Below are 16,848 nucleotides of genomic sequence, written 5' to 3'. Positions count from 1 at the left end.
TTTAAGTTAAAATTGTCTAACAGGTTATTTTTTAAAACTTATTTTAAAATTATTTTACAATTTTAAGATAGATGGACAAATATAGCCTTTTATTAATTCTTAATTTGTAATAGAGGATTTTAAAATCAACTACTAACTATTCCACGGTTTTAAAAAACAATTATGGAAGAAAATTCAAATGAAACTACAAAAAATGTGGGTCGTAGCTTTCGAAGTCCAAACTCTAGTGTTAATCTTGCTAAACTGATGCAAAGGTTCAACTCTCTCTCTCTCTCTCTGTGTTAAAAAGGTGAAACAATTTAGAATTGATTTAAATCGTCACAAATTTCAAATTAGCGTCGTTGTTGTGTCTATTGTGGCTGACACTATCATTATAAATAGTAAAACTCTTCTTCCAAGTTTCATGTTTGGTTTGGAATAAGTCCTATAATTAATAATAATTATTTTATATGATAATTGCTTCTTAGTGGCGAAACATTGTATGTTCTTACATAGTATTGTTGAATGCCATTATGATGAGGTTCAATACCATGTTTGAAAGCTTCATGAATAGCGTTGGCATAAATTTTGTCTATAGATCTTTCTCTTGTTAACTTTTTAACGTACTACCTTTATTACATGTCTCGTAAGTATATGAAATCTTTGCTATCTAGAGTTATATTGGACTTAGATTAGTCATTTAATGACAATTATTGGTGGATTGGTCTTGTAAATTTTGATGCTTGAATTTTATGTTTGATTTTTTTCCCTTGTTATTGCTTGTATATTGTTCCATTTTTTCAAAGAAAAAATATTTAATCTGTGACAATTGAGAAAAGGAAAAGTGTTGGAGTGTGAGTTGAAAGAAAACTAGTATTAATTTTCTTTCTTCCCAATCGTGCCAATTTGAAATGATTGAATATCTATTGGGAAGATTGATGATTAAGCATTGGTCTTACATACTGATGCTTAATTAGGAGGACCTCAAGTTGTTTTTGAAGTGCTTCGAAAGGTCATTAGATGGAGAGATTGAATAGTTATATTTGATTGGTTATGATTATTTTTTGCGCAAATAAAAAAACTTTTGATATATTTCCCTCAAGCTTTGGCTTATATATCAGAAGTTATTTAGAAGCAAGAAAGTCTTTTCTTTAACTTATAAATGACAATAATATTAAGGTGCATATCAAATTTCTTATGAGAAGCCACGTTTCTCAAAATTTCAAATTCTGTTTTATACAAATTTTGATTTTTGTGCTTTTCTTAAACATTGTTGTTGCTTCTGAAGTTATAAAACCATTTGAAACACCTTTTAATGTTTGTACTAAGTCAAGTTTGTTTATTTCATATTTTAATTATAATACAATATATATATATATATATATATATATATATATATATATATATATATATATATATATATATATATATATTAGTATTTGTTTATTATAAATTTTAGTTGTGTAAAATAATATGGCTAAATATGTTTTTCATCTTTATAAAATATGAAAAATTGATATTTTATTTTTGTAAAAAAAATTGTTCATCTTTTGATCTCCTAAAATTAAAATATATGATTTTTGTTGCAGAAAAAAGTTCGGATAAATTTAACATAGTGTAACAATTTGAAAAATAATATTAGATGATTTAGGATTACTACTTTTAAAGGAATTGTGGAGCTATTGAATGGACTACCCTAAACCTTAAAAGAATATTTTAGGGTGTGTTTCTAGAACTCTTTTTATAATTATTTACCAAAAAACCAAGCTTCTTGTGTCCTATAAGGCCACACTCACCTTGGCACTTGAGACTCCAACACCACCTAAATCTTTGTTCTTTCTTGTTCCATTTTCCCAAACTTCCTTCACTCTCTGTTTGCTTTCTCAGTTTTGGAAAATGATAACGTCGATGGTGGTTAGGAAGGCCGCCGGAAAGCTTGAAAAGAGGCCAGCCGAGGCGCCCAAAACATTGATGGACACAGTTCTTACGTTAGCAGAAGCAATAAGGTTCGGTTACGCCGAGACACTGGGCAAATGGCACCTCTTGGACTTGCCAAGAGCCATCCTTTACTCTGTCATGGACAAGGTCCATTTTCCAACTTCTTAATACTTTTCCATTTTTCCCTTCTTCAAATTTTTCCTCTTGTCATTGTATATGCTACATTGAATTTGAAAGTGGAGTGCCCTTATTGGGTGTGACGTAGTTGTAGGGTGAGAAAACAGTTGCAGTTGAATGCGCTGAAAGAAGTGACTGTGTACAACTGAAAGACCCCGAATTATTAAAGGAGTTATATGAGCTCAAAAAATGCTTGACACAGACCGTGCTTTTCAGCAAAAAACGTTTTCGTGCCTTTTTATTTGCTGCTGGATTTGTCAAGGAGGATGTCCTCCTAAGGAAGAGAAGAGCTCGGGTACGTTTGGGTTCTTGTGAATTTTTTTGCTTGTTTTATATAAACAATGAAAATAAACAAGATGTTATTTCTTTTTCTGGAAAAATATGAAAATGCACTCAAAACAACGTGTACATTTTCATATTTATAGTCTTGACCAATATAACACATTTTCAATTTTTTAATTTATAAAAAAATAAATAACACTTTACTGTATGTTATGTGGTCTCCTATTTTGGAGTGGAGAGAAGATAAAAAGAAAAAAAAATTAAAAAAATAAATAACATTTTCATCATATTTTTTTTTCATTTCACTTTTATCATGTTAGATTTTATTTTAAAATTAATTGGCATCAAGTGAAACTGTGTAACAGATATATAAGTTGCATTTTAAAGAGTGAACAACCAATATAAAACTTAGATATTTCCTAACAATAATGAATGAATATCTCTACTCAAAAGATCATAGAAAGAGATAAGAAGAGAATGAGGAAGAAATGAGAAGGCCAGCAAGAGAGAATAAGTGTATGAACTAATATAATTTATTTATTTTTTAACTCAGTTTAGTTAACTGAATATTAATTATTATTACTTTTTTCAGATTCTGAAGCCCGCTTTCACAGTTATACTTAATAAAGAATCAAAATGTTTGCTTGTGTTCATCCGAGGAACTCGTAGCATAAAAGACACGCTGACAGATGCAATCGGTGCTCCCGTTTCCTTCAGTCACTTCATTTGCAGTGATGGTGAGCTGAAGAAGAGAGACACGGTTTCAGGACATGGACACCGTGGTATGGTTGCTGCAGCTCGTTGGATTAAAAAGCACTGCACCACTATATTACTTGATGCTCTTCGTCAATACCCCGATTTCCAAATCAAGGTATGGTCATAGCTTGTTACTTAAGTCTTTTGGAAGAACATTGATTATAATGTTCGACTACTAGTAATGAAAAAAATGTTGTATTCCCTTTCTAATTCCATTTCTTCATTTCTAGCTATATATGTTTTCATATTCTTACTTCAAATTTTCTTAAATTAAAATATTTAAATATATTTTAAATTCCTGATAATTAATTAATTTTTATTTTGGGGCTTTTAATAAATTTTTTCATTTCATTGGATCCTCTAATCATATATCAAAACTTTTATTTCAAGTCTATATTGTTAATTAAATATTAATGTAACATCTTTTGAACATATTTCCTTAATATATATATTAGTTGTTCGAATGATGTGATATTATTATTTAATAAATAACATAAATTCAAAACAAAAATTTTGATATATCAAAGATTCAATGTATCAAAATGTTTTTATTAGGAATCTAAAATAAAAATTCATCATTAATCATGAATCTAAAATATATTTAAAATAAATTAAAATCATGTATTCTTTTTTATTTAATCATATTTGATTTAACTTATGTTTATTTGACTTTTTTATGATTTTAAATATATTTAAAGTTTCTAATAAATAATTAAATTTTATTTTAGATTCCTAATAAAAAAATTATTATTGAGTTTCTAATATATTAAAACTTTTGTTATGAATTTTTTTTATTAGGTAAATGATGATGTGATATCATCATAACCATTGATAATATTAAAAAGATCAATTATAAATATTACATATTATTACTTTAATTAATGACTAATATTTAAAACAAAAATCTTAATATATCATAAACTTAAAAAAATAAAAAAATTATTAAAGATCCATAACAAAATTCAATAATTTATCAAATAATTTAAACTTATTTATATATAATTAAAATAATCTTTCCATAGATCGTTGGACACTCGCTTGGTGGTGGTACTGCTGCACTGTTGACATTCATGCTCAGAGAAACAAAACAGTTCGCTTCCTGCACTTGTGTGACATTTGGCCCAGGTATATGAGGCTATACTAATTAATTTCATTTTAATTTTTTTTATTCATAAGAATCATATATATATATATTATAGATATTTATAATAATTCATGTATGATATTTAATAATTTAAATTAGATCCTTTGATGTTAACCTCTGTAATTTACATTTAAATATAAAGGTTCTAATTTTTTTAATTAAATAACTAATTCAGTAGGTTTTTGTACCCTCTAAATTTCTTAAACCAAAGATGATTTTTGTAACAAGTCTCTTATCGCTTATGCTAAATCCTGGAGGGTTGAATATCTTTTTCGAAGATGACCTTGGTGAAAATCCTATGGAAAGTTGTGTATTCTTTGATTTCTCAAAATCAAAGATGAGCTCAGTCAGAAGCCTATTTGTCTCTTAGGCTCGACATTGGACGGTTGTATATACCCTGTGTTCCCTAAATTGAAGATGTACTATTCTATAGGTTATTCGACCAAACTAGAATAAGAGCCATCCTTAGTCCTAAACCAATTACTTTTACTACCACTTTGTGTCACAATTCAAATGGGTTTGTTTATAGCTGACCTCAGGACGGCTTAAGTGCTCGGTCGTCCTCCAAATAGGTTGACCGTGAGGCACAAATGCTTGGTAGATTCAAGGTTTTAAATGCTAAAAATTCCCACATGGATCACGAAAGTGACTTTAACCATTGCATGTGGATAAAACCACCCTTGTGATATCTAACACTACTCGATAATGTTAGCTAATGACACATATATCCCTTGGACCAAAGCCTGAAGGTAGAGCACACACTCAAATGCGTTGATTATAGGATATTTTTGGTTGCTCTATGAAGGTATCTCGTGACTGAAACATTTTGGTGCAACATTTGCTAATGCCTGGTCATGGTGAGATGAGCATCTTTTTAGGATAACTAGGACCCACAACGGCAGTAATTTTAATTTAAGACTCTATCTGATATTTTAAAAGTTGTGCATTTTAATTTCAGGAATCTAATTCTAAAGACTATTATGACAATGTTCACAAATTTAAGACTTTAGGAGGATTTACTTCATTGATTGTATTTGTCCCTCTGAAATCCATAACCTCATTTATTACATCTTACACTTTTCTCTCCTTCTCTTTTAATTGTAAAATTTGTTATACAAATAAGTATTTCTCTATTTAATATATTCATTAAAAGAGATAGATGCAAGATTTCAACCCCGCATATAACGTATGTAAAATCCTTTCTCGAATTTTGTCTATCTTGTAATAATCATTATTGCGAAGTCCTTATTTCACAATTGTAAATTCTGTAGCTGCCTGTATGTCATTCGAGTTAGCCGAATTCGGGAAGCCTTTCATTACTTCCATCATAAATGGTTATGACATCGTGCCTACATTGTCAGGTTCTTCTGTTCATGATTTCGTTGCCGAGGTGCTCAAACTACATTCTCCCAACCTAACATGGTTTAGGCAAATATTAATTTATTTTAATTGCTTAATTTCATTAGGTCACTATATAATATTGATTACATGCATGATTACAGGGTAAGATAAAGCGTAAAAAAATCCTAAATGCTGCTCGTAGCTCTATAACTGCAATTGGATCTCGCTTACCATTTGCATCTACTGCTAAAGCCTTTGCAGATCATGCAGTAACTCGTGGCACCCAGGTAGCTTCAAGCTCCCTTGTTTACGTTTGACATTTTATTCACTAGACTAAAGAGTTTGCTCTTGCAGTTAATTATCAGCCACACATAATATTATGAAACCATATATTGATCCGTTAACCTTAAAAAATGCTATGATGTTATTAATATATGTACATCTTCAAATTATCTTACATATATAGTTATCCTTATTTATACATAAAGGTTGTGATGAAGAATAAGCAAAAAACTCGGTCACTGTTACCCTGGTCCCGACGTGAGAAAACTGAGGCACTGCCAAACTCTAAATCAGATAACTTGGCTAAAGCTTGTGGATCATCCGAGACAAGTTGTGGAGTGGTTGAAGAGATAAAAATCTCAGACTCTACGAGTGACGAGTACGATGAATCTAAATCATCTAGTGAGGAATCTGATAATGATGATGATATAGATGAAGAGGAACAAATCATATCTGCCGCTCAGAACGTTACTACTCACACTGCCTGTGATATCTCTGAAAATGATCTGTTGAATGAATTGAAGGAGCTTGAACTAGAGGCACAGGATGATAACCCTAAAATTCATGCTCAGGAAAAAGAAGGAGCCAAGACCAAAGACATCACTGAAGAAGAGATCAATGATCAGGTTGTTGATACCAAAGACAAATTGGATACACATCTTTATCCTCCGGGAAGGATCATGCATATTATCCCTTCACCTTCGTCTGAAAATAATTCTAATTCATCAAACCATAATAGTTCTGAAGAGAAAGAGGTCTACTTATATGAAACGCCTAGACAGCTATATGGAAAGCTAAGACTTTCAAGAGGGATGATAATTGATCATCTCACGAGGAACTATCTGAAGGTGTTACAACAATTAATCAATCAACTAGAGAAAGAGAAGTCCCATTATGGTGGATGATATGAGCCAGAGAATTGATAGCAAATGAAATGATATTAGGTATCAATTGGCTCGTGAAGCATATTAGAATTAAAATTCGGCCTCTTGCTCTAATTATCATGTTAGTTGTGTGCATTACAATTGTAATTCTACGTAAGTCTTTGCCTAGCACTTTGTCATGGTGCTTTTGTTTTGGTGGGTTGGTGTTCTAAGCAGAAGATTCGTTGGTCGGGGTGATGTGACTAGGGAAAGAGGGGTTTGGTGTTTGTCGTTTGTCGTTTTTCTAGTATGAGAAATTACAATCCTTATTAAGGATTTTATATCATTCAAGAATAAAAGGATAAATAATTCGGCCTCTTGCTCTAATTATCATGTTTGTTGTGTGCATTACAGTTGTAATTCTACGTTAGTCTTTACCTAGCTCTTTGTCATGGTGCTTTTGTTTTGGTGGGTAGGTGTTCTAAGTAGAAGATTCGTTGGTCGGGGTGATGTGACAAGGGGAAGGGGGCTTGGTGTTTGTCGTTTTTCTAGTATGGGAAATTATAATGCTTATTAAGGATTTTATATCATTCAAGAATTAAAAGGATAAATAATTAGGCTTGACAAAATAGAGTTTATTTATCTATCTCTACATATCCTGTCAATTTATATAAAATTTAATTCAATCAATTGAATGATTTACACTTTTCTGGTACGAAATAAATTATATCTCTATATAAAAAAATTTTACTCCAATTTAGTAAAATTATTGTAAATTCTCTCTTGTAAAATATTTAACATAATTTCATGTGGAGACCAAATCATTGATTCTCATACAATTAAATAATTGAATAATAATTTATTTTTCTATTGTTTTCAAATCTAATTAACACTCTATAGTTCAAAATCACACCACTCCACACTATGTTGGCTACGTAGTCACGTGTTGATATTTGGATAACTATTTATTTTAAACACTATATTAATAAAAAAAATTATTTTCTCTTCCTATTATATCATGGACCCTATAACATTTACATATTTTCTTTTTCTTTTTCTTTTTCTCATTCTCTAAGAATCTAATAGCATTGCGGGTGTTAATTTATTTATCTTTTTCCAATAAAATGTAAGTAGTAATTGACTAAACACAACTTTATAACCTTGTGTATTACGAATAAAAATTATTAGACAACTGATAAATAAATAATCTTTTAGAAATAAAATGCATGCAATGAGAGTATCCAAAGTGGTATTTGAAAAGCGTAGTAGAAGTATAATGTTGTTGAGTATTTCAAAAACATTTATTGCAGTGTTTGCAATGAATCACAATGGTTAAGCAGAGAAGCATATTGAATATTCAACCAATCTCAAAGAAATTGATTTAAAATTGTCGAAATATTTTCATAGCATTTCAGCAGCAGAAAGTTATTAAACATGTCAGATACACAATTTGTTGGTGGAAAGAAAATATAGAAAATCAAGACTGTTGCACATACTCCTGACCATTAAACAGTCTCCTTCCTTCATATATTCAAGTACTAGTAAGAATGCATTATTTCTTTATAATATATAAAAATTCCAAAGACATGAAATAAAATATAGATAAACCATTTTAAAAAGAACTGCTGCTTTATAACCACGAGAGAATTGAGTACTGATTCTCCATTATCTTTTTCCTGCATGGTTCTGCGCTCCTTCAAATTTAAAATCTGACAAATAAAACATAGCAATATATATAGTTCAGTGTAAGTACCAGATAAGTATAGAAATATTACTTGTAAAATGTACAACATTTTACACCAAAGAACAGAAAATTAGAAAGAAAAAAAATATTATACAAAATATTTTAAAATATATTTTATGAGAAGAGATGAAATTATATCATTTTGAATAATATTTTTATTAAACTTATTGAAAGTTTATTTTACTTAGATCATATATATAAAATTTTATATGAATTAAAGTTATATCTATATAATTTAATTATTTCTCATATTTAAAAAAATAATATAATTTAAGACAAACAACATTAATTGAAACTCAAAGAATTAATTGTGTTTCCAAGTTTATATGTAAAAAAGTAGGATTCTGTAATAAGGTGGTATTCAAGTGAGACTGCAGTTTGTAATTCACTGACCAAAGCTGAATCATCAGAAGAAATTGCGATTTGTGAGGGAGCATATGATCAGCATATGAAGTGTTAGACGACACTTTTCTTAAGAATGGATCTCTTGATGCATGTCAACCAGTCCTTCCTTGACTCCACAAGTCCCTCAATGCTTGAGAATTCTGCTTCAGCAGGATATTTCTGACATGACCAATTTGTGGCCAATCATCTCCCGTTTCAGGCTGACACCTTGGCAATAACAAGGGACAATCCGTAATGGTCAAGGTATTCAAAGACTCGAGCATTTCTAGTCCTTTGGGAAGTGAACCCAAGTTTTTGCATTCAGAAATCACTAGCTTACACAGCGAGGTGAGCTTGGCCATGCTCTCCGGTAGAAAAGTTAAGGCGGGGCATTCGTAAAGCTCGAGCTCTTCCAAAGAGGTAACATCCTCAACACCCCATGGAAGGGACTTGAGCTTTGGAATTTCCCTTATTGTCAGACATTTGAGGTGTTTCAGACCCTCCCATTCAGTCTTGGAAACGTCAAGATCGAGTTTCGGACATCCTTCAATGGTGAGACGCTGCAGCGAGCTCAAAGACTTGAAACCTTCGGGTAGACACTCTAATTCAGAGCAATCTCGAATTTGAAGGTTCTCAAGGGAAATGAAGCTTTTAAGCCATCTCGGTGGTGGAGTTTCTGTAATGCGCGCAATTAGCATTGACTTCAATTTTGAAAAAGGAATGAAGTCTTTTGATGTTTTAGCATGCACTGTATCCCTCATTGACTTTACGCTGGAATCCACAAGCACCAACTCTTCATCAAGAAAAGGATACAAAGGCATGCAATCCAGATTAGGGCAGCATTGAACATGCAGTTTAGAAATGCAATTAAAGAATGGTCTATCGTTTTCCCGCTTTGGAGTTTCCCACCAGCTTTTGAGGTTAGGGCAATCAGAGATTGTAAGTTCCTTCAATGATGGAAAAAATGTAAAGGAAGAGGAGCCTTTAGCATCAGCACTAATGAATTCAAGAGAGTCCAACCTTCTTAGTTCAAGAACCCTAAGGTGTGGGAGGTGATCAAGTGGTGGGATAAATACGCATTTGGGACAATCATTCAAGCTAAACTTAACAAGGCATTGCATTGAAGAAAGCCAATCTGAAAACCTGTTACCGTAATACCCCAAAACGCACAACACTTTGAGATTTGGATTTGGCTCAAGACATTCCAGTGATTTTCCGTCTTTGTGATCAACATCATTGCCTTTGTCTTTCTCCTCCTCCTCCTCCTCCTCTTCCTCCTCGTGATCCCATCTTAAAGTCAAACAATTAAGGTGCTTTTTATCTCTCACATACTTATCTTTTTCGTCAGATGCAGACAACTTCAATCGCTCCAGATGCAAAATTTCCAAGTTCCCTCTTAGGCTATTGAGATCCTTAAGGTCTCCCATGTGATGGTTCTTGCTAGGCACAAAAAGTGACAATGTTTGTAGAGAACTCAGCTTCCCTATCCCACGTGGCATGTGAGTGAGATCAAGGCACCCCTCCAAGTAAAGATGCATGAGGCAACTTAGATCCTCCAAGTCCTTCGGCAACTCTTTGAGAACATGACATTGAGAAAGTTTCAACGTTTGCAAGTGGACAAGCTTGGTGATTGAACTAGGAAGCTTCTCTATGTTATTATGGGAAAGATCGAGATACCTTAAGTGCTTCAGTTCCCCAATAGAGCTCGGTACCATCTTAATCCCCAAATCATGGAGATCCAACACGCGAAAACACTTGAACGTGTCAAAGATTTTATCGCAAGTTGACGTGGCCATCTTCACCTCATGTGGAAGCCGAGATTTGTTTGTTTTTCCCAGCAAAAGAATAGTCCTCAGTTTCTTCGCTTTCTCGAACAAAGCCTCAGGAATTCCGCACTGAACATCCAACGCAAAATCAAAGGAAGCTCGCACCACTCTCTCGTGAACTCTTTTCCCATCTGAATCCACTACGATATTCTCGTCCCATGCAACAATCCTCGCCAGTTCATGCATTAAACGGTTCATCTTGTAGCTCTTCACAACACCAAATTCGTCTCTCCCCGTCTCCTCGAAAACGAAAGGAACAAAGTCGTTGAAACACGCCCAGCCAAACTCTTGCGGATCGGAACAAAGGTTCCGAGAAAGAAACCCTTCCGCCATCCAGAGATGAATTAATTTCTCCGCGTCTATCACATAATCTTGAGGAAACAATGAACAATAAACATAGCATAGCTTCTGATGCATGGGAAGTTGGTGGTAGTAGGTAAACTTCAGCTCTTGTAGAAACTCCTCCTTCAACACTGCTTCGGAAAGTGGTGATTCACTACAATTTAGTAACCTTGCGATGGTTATTATCTTCATAGGGACTCCTCCACCGCAATATTCCTTCACTTTCTCCCTTTCAACGCTTTCATTGATGTGATTGCTCGAACCTTGTTCACGAATCTGCTGAAACAGTGACCATGATTCCTCTTGGTTAAGCCCCCGCAAAGCGTACAGCTTAACCGTGCCAGCAATCTTGTAATTGGCAACGAAATTGCTACGTGTGGTTATGAGTATTGCCCCAACAGCTTCCGTTAATCTCTTCCGCAACTTGTGGAGACATTCCTCAACGTTCTCATCTCTCAGATCATCCAGCACAAGAAGGAAGCGGTTTCCCTTCTTAACTGTTCCAGCGACAGGTGTTGCGATGGATTCCACGTCCAAGGTTTCACGGTTTCCATGAACCCAAATTTGTTCCCCAAAATGGGCTTTAACTTGCTCATCCTCACAAACGAGACTAGCAAGTTTAGTTTTCCCTATTCCAGGAACCCCCACAATGGTAACCACAGGAACAACACCGTCTCCTCCACTATTCACAAACTGCTTGAGTTGATTTATGATCTCCTTCTTAACATTTTCTCTGCCAACAGCAACAAGAGTATTCTCAAATTTGGCGACCGTATCCAACAACTTTCTCTCGATGTTCCTTGCTTCTTTGGAGAAGGACAAGTTTTGTGCCTCGGTTAAGAAGCGTTTGAGCTCCTCAGAGGCTTTCTTGACATGGTGCGTGACTTTGAGGCGATGCGCCATGTTTTGGCTGGCTTTGATGAGAGATCTTGTGGCATTGGCAGTGGCACTCTCCTTGTGACGTAGAACCTCAATCAAATCCTCCAAATCGTTGACCACTTCCTTGACCTCGAGTAACCAAGCAAGAACATAGGAATCTTGGGAGTTAATGTTGTTGTTCGCCTTTTGAACCATGTCACGGATCCCTTCGAGATGGTTTTGAAACTGTTGAAGGTCCTTAGCCGAGAGGCGTGTTGCTGGTGGTGCCAGTGAGCATTTTAAGATGTCAGATATGGAATCCACAAGAATAGCTGCATCCATTGATTTGCGCTCTGGTTGTGCCATGAATTCTCTTTGCAAGAAGGCAGAAACTGTTCGTGAGTATTAGAGATTCAGAAAGCAAAGAGTTTGATTTAGTTCCATAATGGAGGATTCTGTTGTCGTCTTATAGTTAACAAAGTATTTCTTTCGTTTAATTATAAGAAATTAAAAATAAACGTGTAGGATTTAAAAAATAAAATAGTATACAGGAAAAGGGACTAAAAAATATATTTTGAAGTATAGAAATTTAAAAAATTATAACTATAAGAAATAAATAATAAGTAATTAAACCTGTTTAAACTTACAGAAATTATATATAAGTATTTCTTTTCTTCTAATAAAGAGTCCAACATTTTTTTAGGTTAACGAATCGTACATTAATATCTAACCTTGTTGGTAAAGTTTTCCATTTTAATTTAAGGAAAACATTTTTTGGTACAAACAAATTTGGGTAAAAACAACACGAATGAATGTCATTGATTGAGAATGTGAAAAAAGAATACAAAGTAACGTAAAAATAGTAATTTTAAAGGACGACCTATCATGTATGGTCTGTTATTTTTCACTATTTGTGCTCTCATTCGTAACAAATGTTTCGTACTAAACAACACTACTCTTAATTTAATTATGGCAAATGCTAACCAAGCATGTAGGATCGCTTGAAGATTGTATAAAAAATTATCAAGCCTGACTACCTCGTTCAAATTCAAAACTTGAGACAATTTTAAAGGTTGTGCAATGGTTAATACACTTAATACAATTGAATGAATTGGTCGATATTGTCTTCACATGAAAAGAAAAAATGCTAGTACAAAATACAATAAATATATGAAAATAGACGGTTTCGTAAATAAAACAATTGTACAACAAGACAACCACTACGCAACAAGCCAACAACTTCATGCAATAAATGAAGACCTGGAACTTTCATCTTTTTATTTTTAGTAAAACCTAGAACTTTCATCTAAACATACGGACATGTAAATCACAATGTTAATCTTTTTCAAACTCTCTATGTGAATCACAATGTTAATCTAAACATACGTACTTTCATCTAAACTTTCAACTATACATTTATTAAGAAGGGGGTACACGTACGGTCTTTCTACTATGAATTGATAATATGTATATATACTAAATTCATAATTCATTTTAAAAGTGAATAATTTAAAACAAACTGGTGATGATCATGAAACAAAGAGCATTGCAGATTTATTTCAATTATTTGCCGTTAACTAATATCCACGGGCATAAAATGATAAAACAAACAAAAAGGATGACATCACACATTAAACGTAATACAATTAGCTACAAGTGGATAATGATCGACCCTTGTGAAAACCAGTCCTGACCGTTTTATACATGCATGTGACATGTTCAAACAATATATACAATCATTTGTTAAAAAGCCCTACCCTTTCAACTATTGGATTATAACAAGCAAATAACACCAAATATAACTGATTGGAAATGCAGTACATCAGTCATCAGATATGTAACAAAAATTAATTGGAGCTGTCCATGCATGTCTGTATAGTCTGTAGCAGCTGTGCTAATTCGTTTCTATATGATAAAATTTATGAAAGCTAGGTAGGCTACAACTTTGAGGACCCCCCGCATTAACGGGTAGCTCTTATCAGCTTACCATTCTGCAATCTTTGCTTGATACTATCACAGTCTCACTCCGGTCTAAAGACAACAATTCAATCATATAGGGGTACAAGGGTACCCCCCAACCCATGCACAATAAACAACACTGGCCAGAAATTTAAAGGCTATGCCAGTAGCTAGGCTGATCTCAATCTCCCAGATTTTCGAAAGGGATTTCCAACTAATTTACAGCCTCCAAAACTAATTTATGTTTATCAAGAAAAAGTTACCTCATACTTCCTCGTCTCCAATATAAAATAAAAAAATTAACTTACATTTATTTATTAAAAAGTTAATTAATATTATTTAATTATACTAATTACATTTAAAAAGTAGATACTTTTTTCAAACTATCATTCCTTAAAACTTGATGTCAATAAAAGAGAGTTATTAAAAATAAAAGCTCAATTAAATGAAAAATAATTTAAAAATAATCTGATTAAATATAATAAAATCAATTAATTAAAATATATTTATATTTGAGACCAACACGCCTGACATGTTTTTCTCATATTTGAGACCTATGAAAGTATTTTTATTTTATTCCCTTTTATATATCCTCGTTATAAAATTCATTTAACTATTTCATTCACCTAATTTCTTTAGTTGTTTTAGTCTTTTATTTTCATTTTCCAAAATAACGTTGTTTTAGAATTTTAAAGTTTAAATAATATTTTTTTCCTCAATCAAATATACTCTCATTTAATATATCCACTATTAGTGGTGCAAAAATGTAAAAATCAAGATATTAAATAAGAATATTTTATTCAAAATATAACAATATTTAACTTTCATTAAATATTTTTTAAGTTATGTGTATTAACCTTAAACAACTAAAGAAATGGAATGGAGAGAGTAATTCACTAAAGTTAAAGATAATTAGTTAAAGCAGTTAGTAATATTAAAGTTATCTTGAATTTATATATTTTTTCAAAATTATCCTCAACACTAATGAGACGACATACTTTTATTTTTAAAAAATATTTTTTATTTTTTAAATTCTGTTAATGTCATTCATCATTAATATATTTTTTTAAAAGTAAGTTTTCAAAATGAGACATACTTCTCATGTACTACACAGGGACAACTACTCCTCCCACTAAGGATACTCCATGGGAAAAAATATTTAATGTTTCATTAACTTCGAAAACAATAATAAATTTAGAATCTTTTGTAGAACTTCATATAAAATACAACAAAGAGATTAAAGAATATTATTTCATCTGTCTTATTATAATTGTTATGTAAAAAAAAAAATTGATCCTAAAATGATTGTCATTTTAAATTTTTCATGCAACATTAATTATTTTTTTTTACTTATATCCCTTATAATTTTATTGGTGGACAAAAAAATTTATAAATGAATTAATCATGATATAAGATTAATTTTATAAAATTACTATTCGCTTACATCTATTTATTGATTTTTCTTGATCTATGTAAAACAACCTAAAACTATAATTTTAATGGAACGGATGGATAAATTATTATCTTATCTTTACGAGAGAGTAGAATGTCGCTGATGGATTGACAAGTGTACCAATTTATCCCAAATAGTAAAGTTAAAACGGAAGTCCGAGTATCGTATCTACAAGGACTTTGTTTGTACTTATGTAGATGAATATTTGATTAAAAAAATAAAAAAATGAGAAAATTCAATATTATTATAGAAAAAAATTGAGATGAGAATGTTGAGAGTTTAGACTACCAAAGTTACTTTTTGATGTAATGTTAATAATTTTTTTATTTATAATTATTCTAATTTACACCGGCATCTACTAGTATATTCTAATTTTGGTCCCCCACATGAAAGAACTTAATTTATCTATTTTCTCTCTCAAATCCTTTTGTAGAGCTAAAATAGTAAATTGTATTAAAAATAGAGATGTATAACAGGATAAACAAATATCAACTTATCACTAGTGATGACTTTATTTAAATACTCTTTTCCAGTTCTATTAAAAAATAATGTTTCTCACCGCTACCCCTAAAATTTACCATGTAAATGGATGATCAAGCGATAAGTAATAATATTAAATACAAGAAAAAATAATGTAAATGTAATATTCATAAATAGATAGGAAGAGAAATTATATCAAGAATATTTGACTGCCAAATTTTTAACAAAGGGAGTTTAGCCTTTCATTATCATGAAGGCTTTATAATTACAAGAGGTGAATATTTAGTAAAAGGAAAAAAATAAAAAAGGAAATGGAGGGAAAGAATGACTTTGAATGTTTGCTTCTCCTTCTTCTAGCCTTTATCTTTTATAAAGAATAGTATTATCTTGAATTTCAGTGTGTTTTTTCCTTCTCCTCTCTTCTTTTATAAGTGCAAATTAGCAGGATTATGAATTAGTCTAATTTTCTTAATTAGTTAGTCGTCTTTTCCTTAATTAGTTTGTTTTCTTTCTTTAGTTTTCTTTCCTTAATTAATCATGTTTTTCTTATTTAGTATTCTTTCCTTAATTAATATATTTTCCTTAATTAGTCTTATTTCCTTAATTAGTATCATAAATTCATCATTTTTAAAATTCTCTGCACAAAAATTTAAAATGATGTTAATTCAACATTTATTTACTCAAAAAGGAAAAATTAAGATAGAAAATTTAAAAATTCTTATATAATTTAACCCCAAAATATATTCATAATTAGCAGAGACACACCAAAATTAATTGCATCAATTTGAAAATCAAAATAAGTGGATTATGTGAGCATAGAAATTTTATTGTTATTGGAATTAATAGAAAAGAGTAGGAATTTGGAGTATAATTTATTACTACCAATGATTAAGACATGTAGTATTATCCTTAACAAAAAAAGACATGCATTAAATGAGAGAGTAGAATGCAAAGACCACACCAAAATTAATTATACTACTTTTAAAATCAAATTAAGTGAAATATTTTTTTATTAATAGGAATTAAATACAAGTACTAGA

General features: G+C 31.5%; 2 protein-coding genes across 2 annotated transcripts; one reads left to right on the top strand and one right to left on the bottom strand.

Annotated features, from left to right (window-relative positions):
- The first annotated feature begins 1,723 nt into the window (after positions 1-1,723).
- LOC114408226 lies at positions 1,724-7,149 on the top strand. The gene is made up of 7 exons (XM_028371293.1): positions 1,724-2,064; positions 2,189-2,389; positions 2,969-3,247; positions 4,155-4,257; positions 5,548-5,666; positions 5,779-5,904; positions 6,106-7,149. The coding sequence occupies exons 1-7, from the start codon at positions 1,876-1,878 to the stop codon at positions 6,802-6,804; spliced, it is 1,716 nt and encodes a 571-aa protein (XP_028227094.1). The 5' UTR covers positions 1,724-1,875; the 3' UTR covers positions 6,805-7,149.
- A 1,112-nt stretch (positions 7,150-8,261) lies between these two features.
- Positions 8,262-12,368, bottom strand: LOC114408215 (disease resistance protein RGA2-like). The gene is made up of 2 exons (XM_028371286.1): positions 8,900-12,368; positions 8,262-8,471 (listed from the first exon to the last, which is right to left on the bottom strand). The coding sequence occupies exon 1, from the start codon at positions 12,280-12,282 to the stop codon at positions 9,004-9,006; it is 3,279 nt and encodes a 1,092-aa protein (XP_028227087.1). The 5' UTR covers positions 12,283-12,368; the 3' UTR covers positions 8,262-8,471; positions 8,900-9,003.
- Between the last annotated feature and the right edge of the window lie 4,480 nt (positions 12,369-16,848).

Source organism: Glycine soja, chromosome 1 (genome assembly GCF_004193775.1).
Source record: "Glycine soja cultivar W05 chromosome 1, ASM419377v2, whole genome shotgun sequence".
Taxonomy (NCBI): Eukaryota; Viridiplantae; Streptophyta; class Magnoliopsida; order Fabales; family Fabaceae; genus Glycine; species Glycine soja.
The sequence above is the reverse complement of the archived record's forward strand: the minus strand, read 5'-3'. Positions and strand labels throughout refer to the sequence as shown.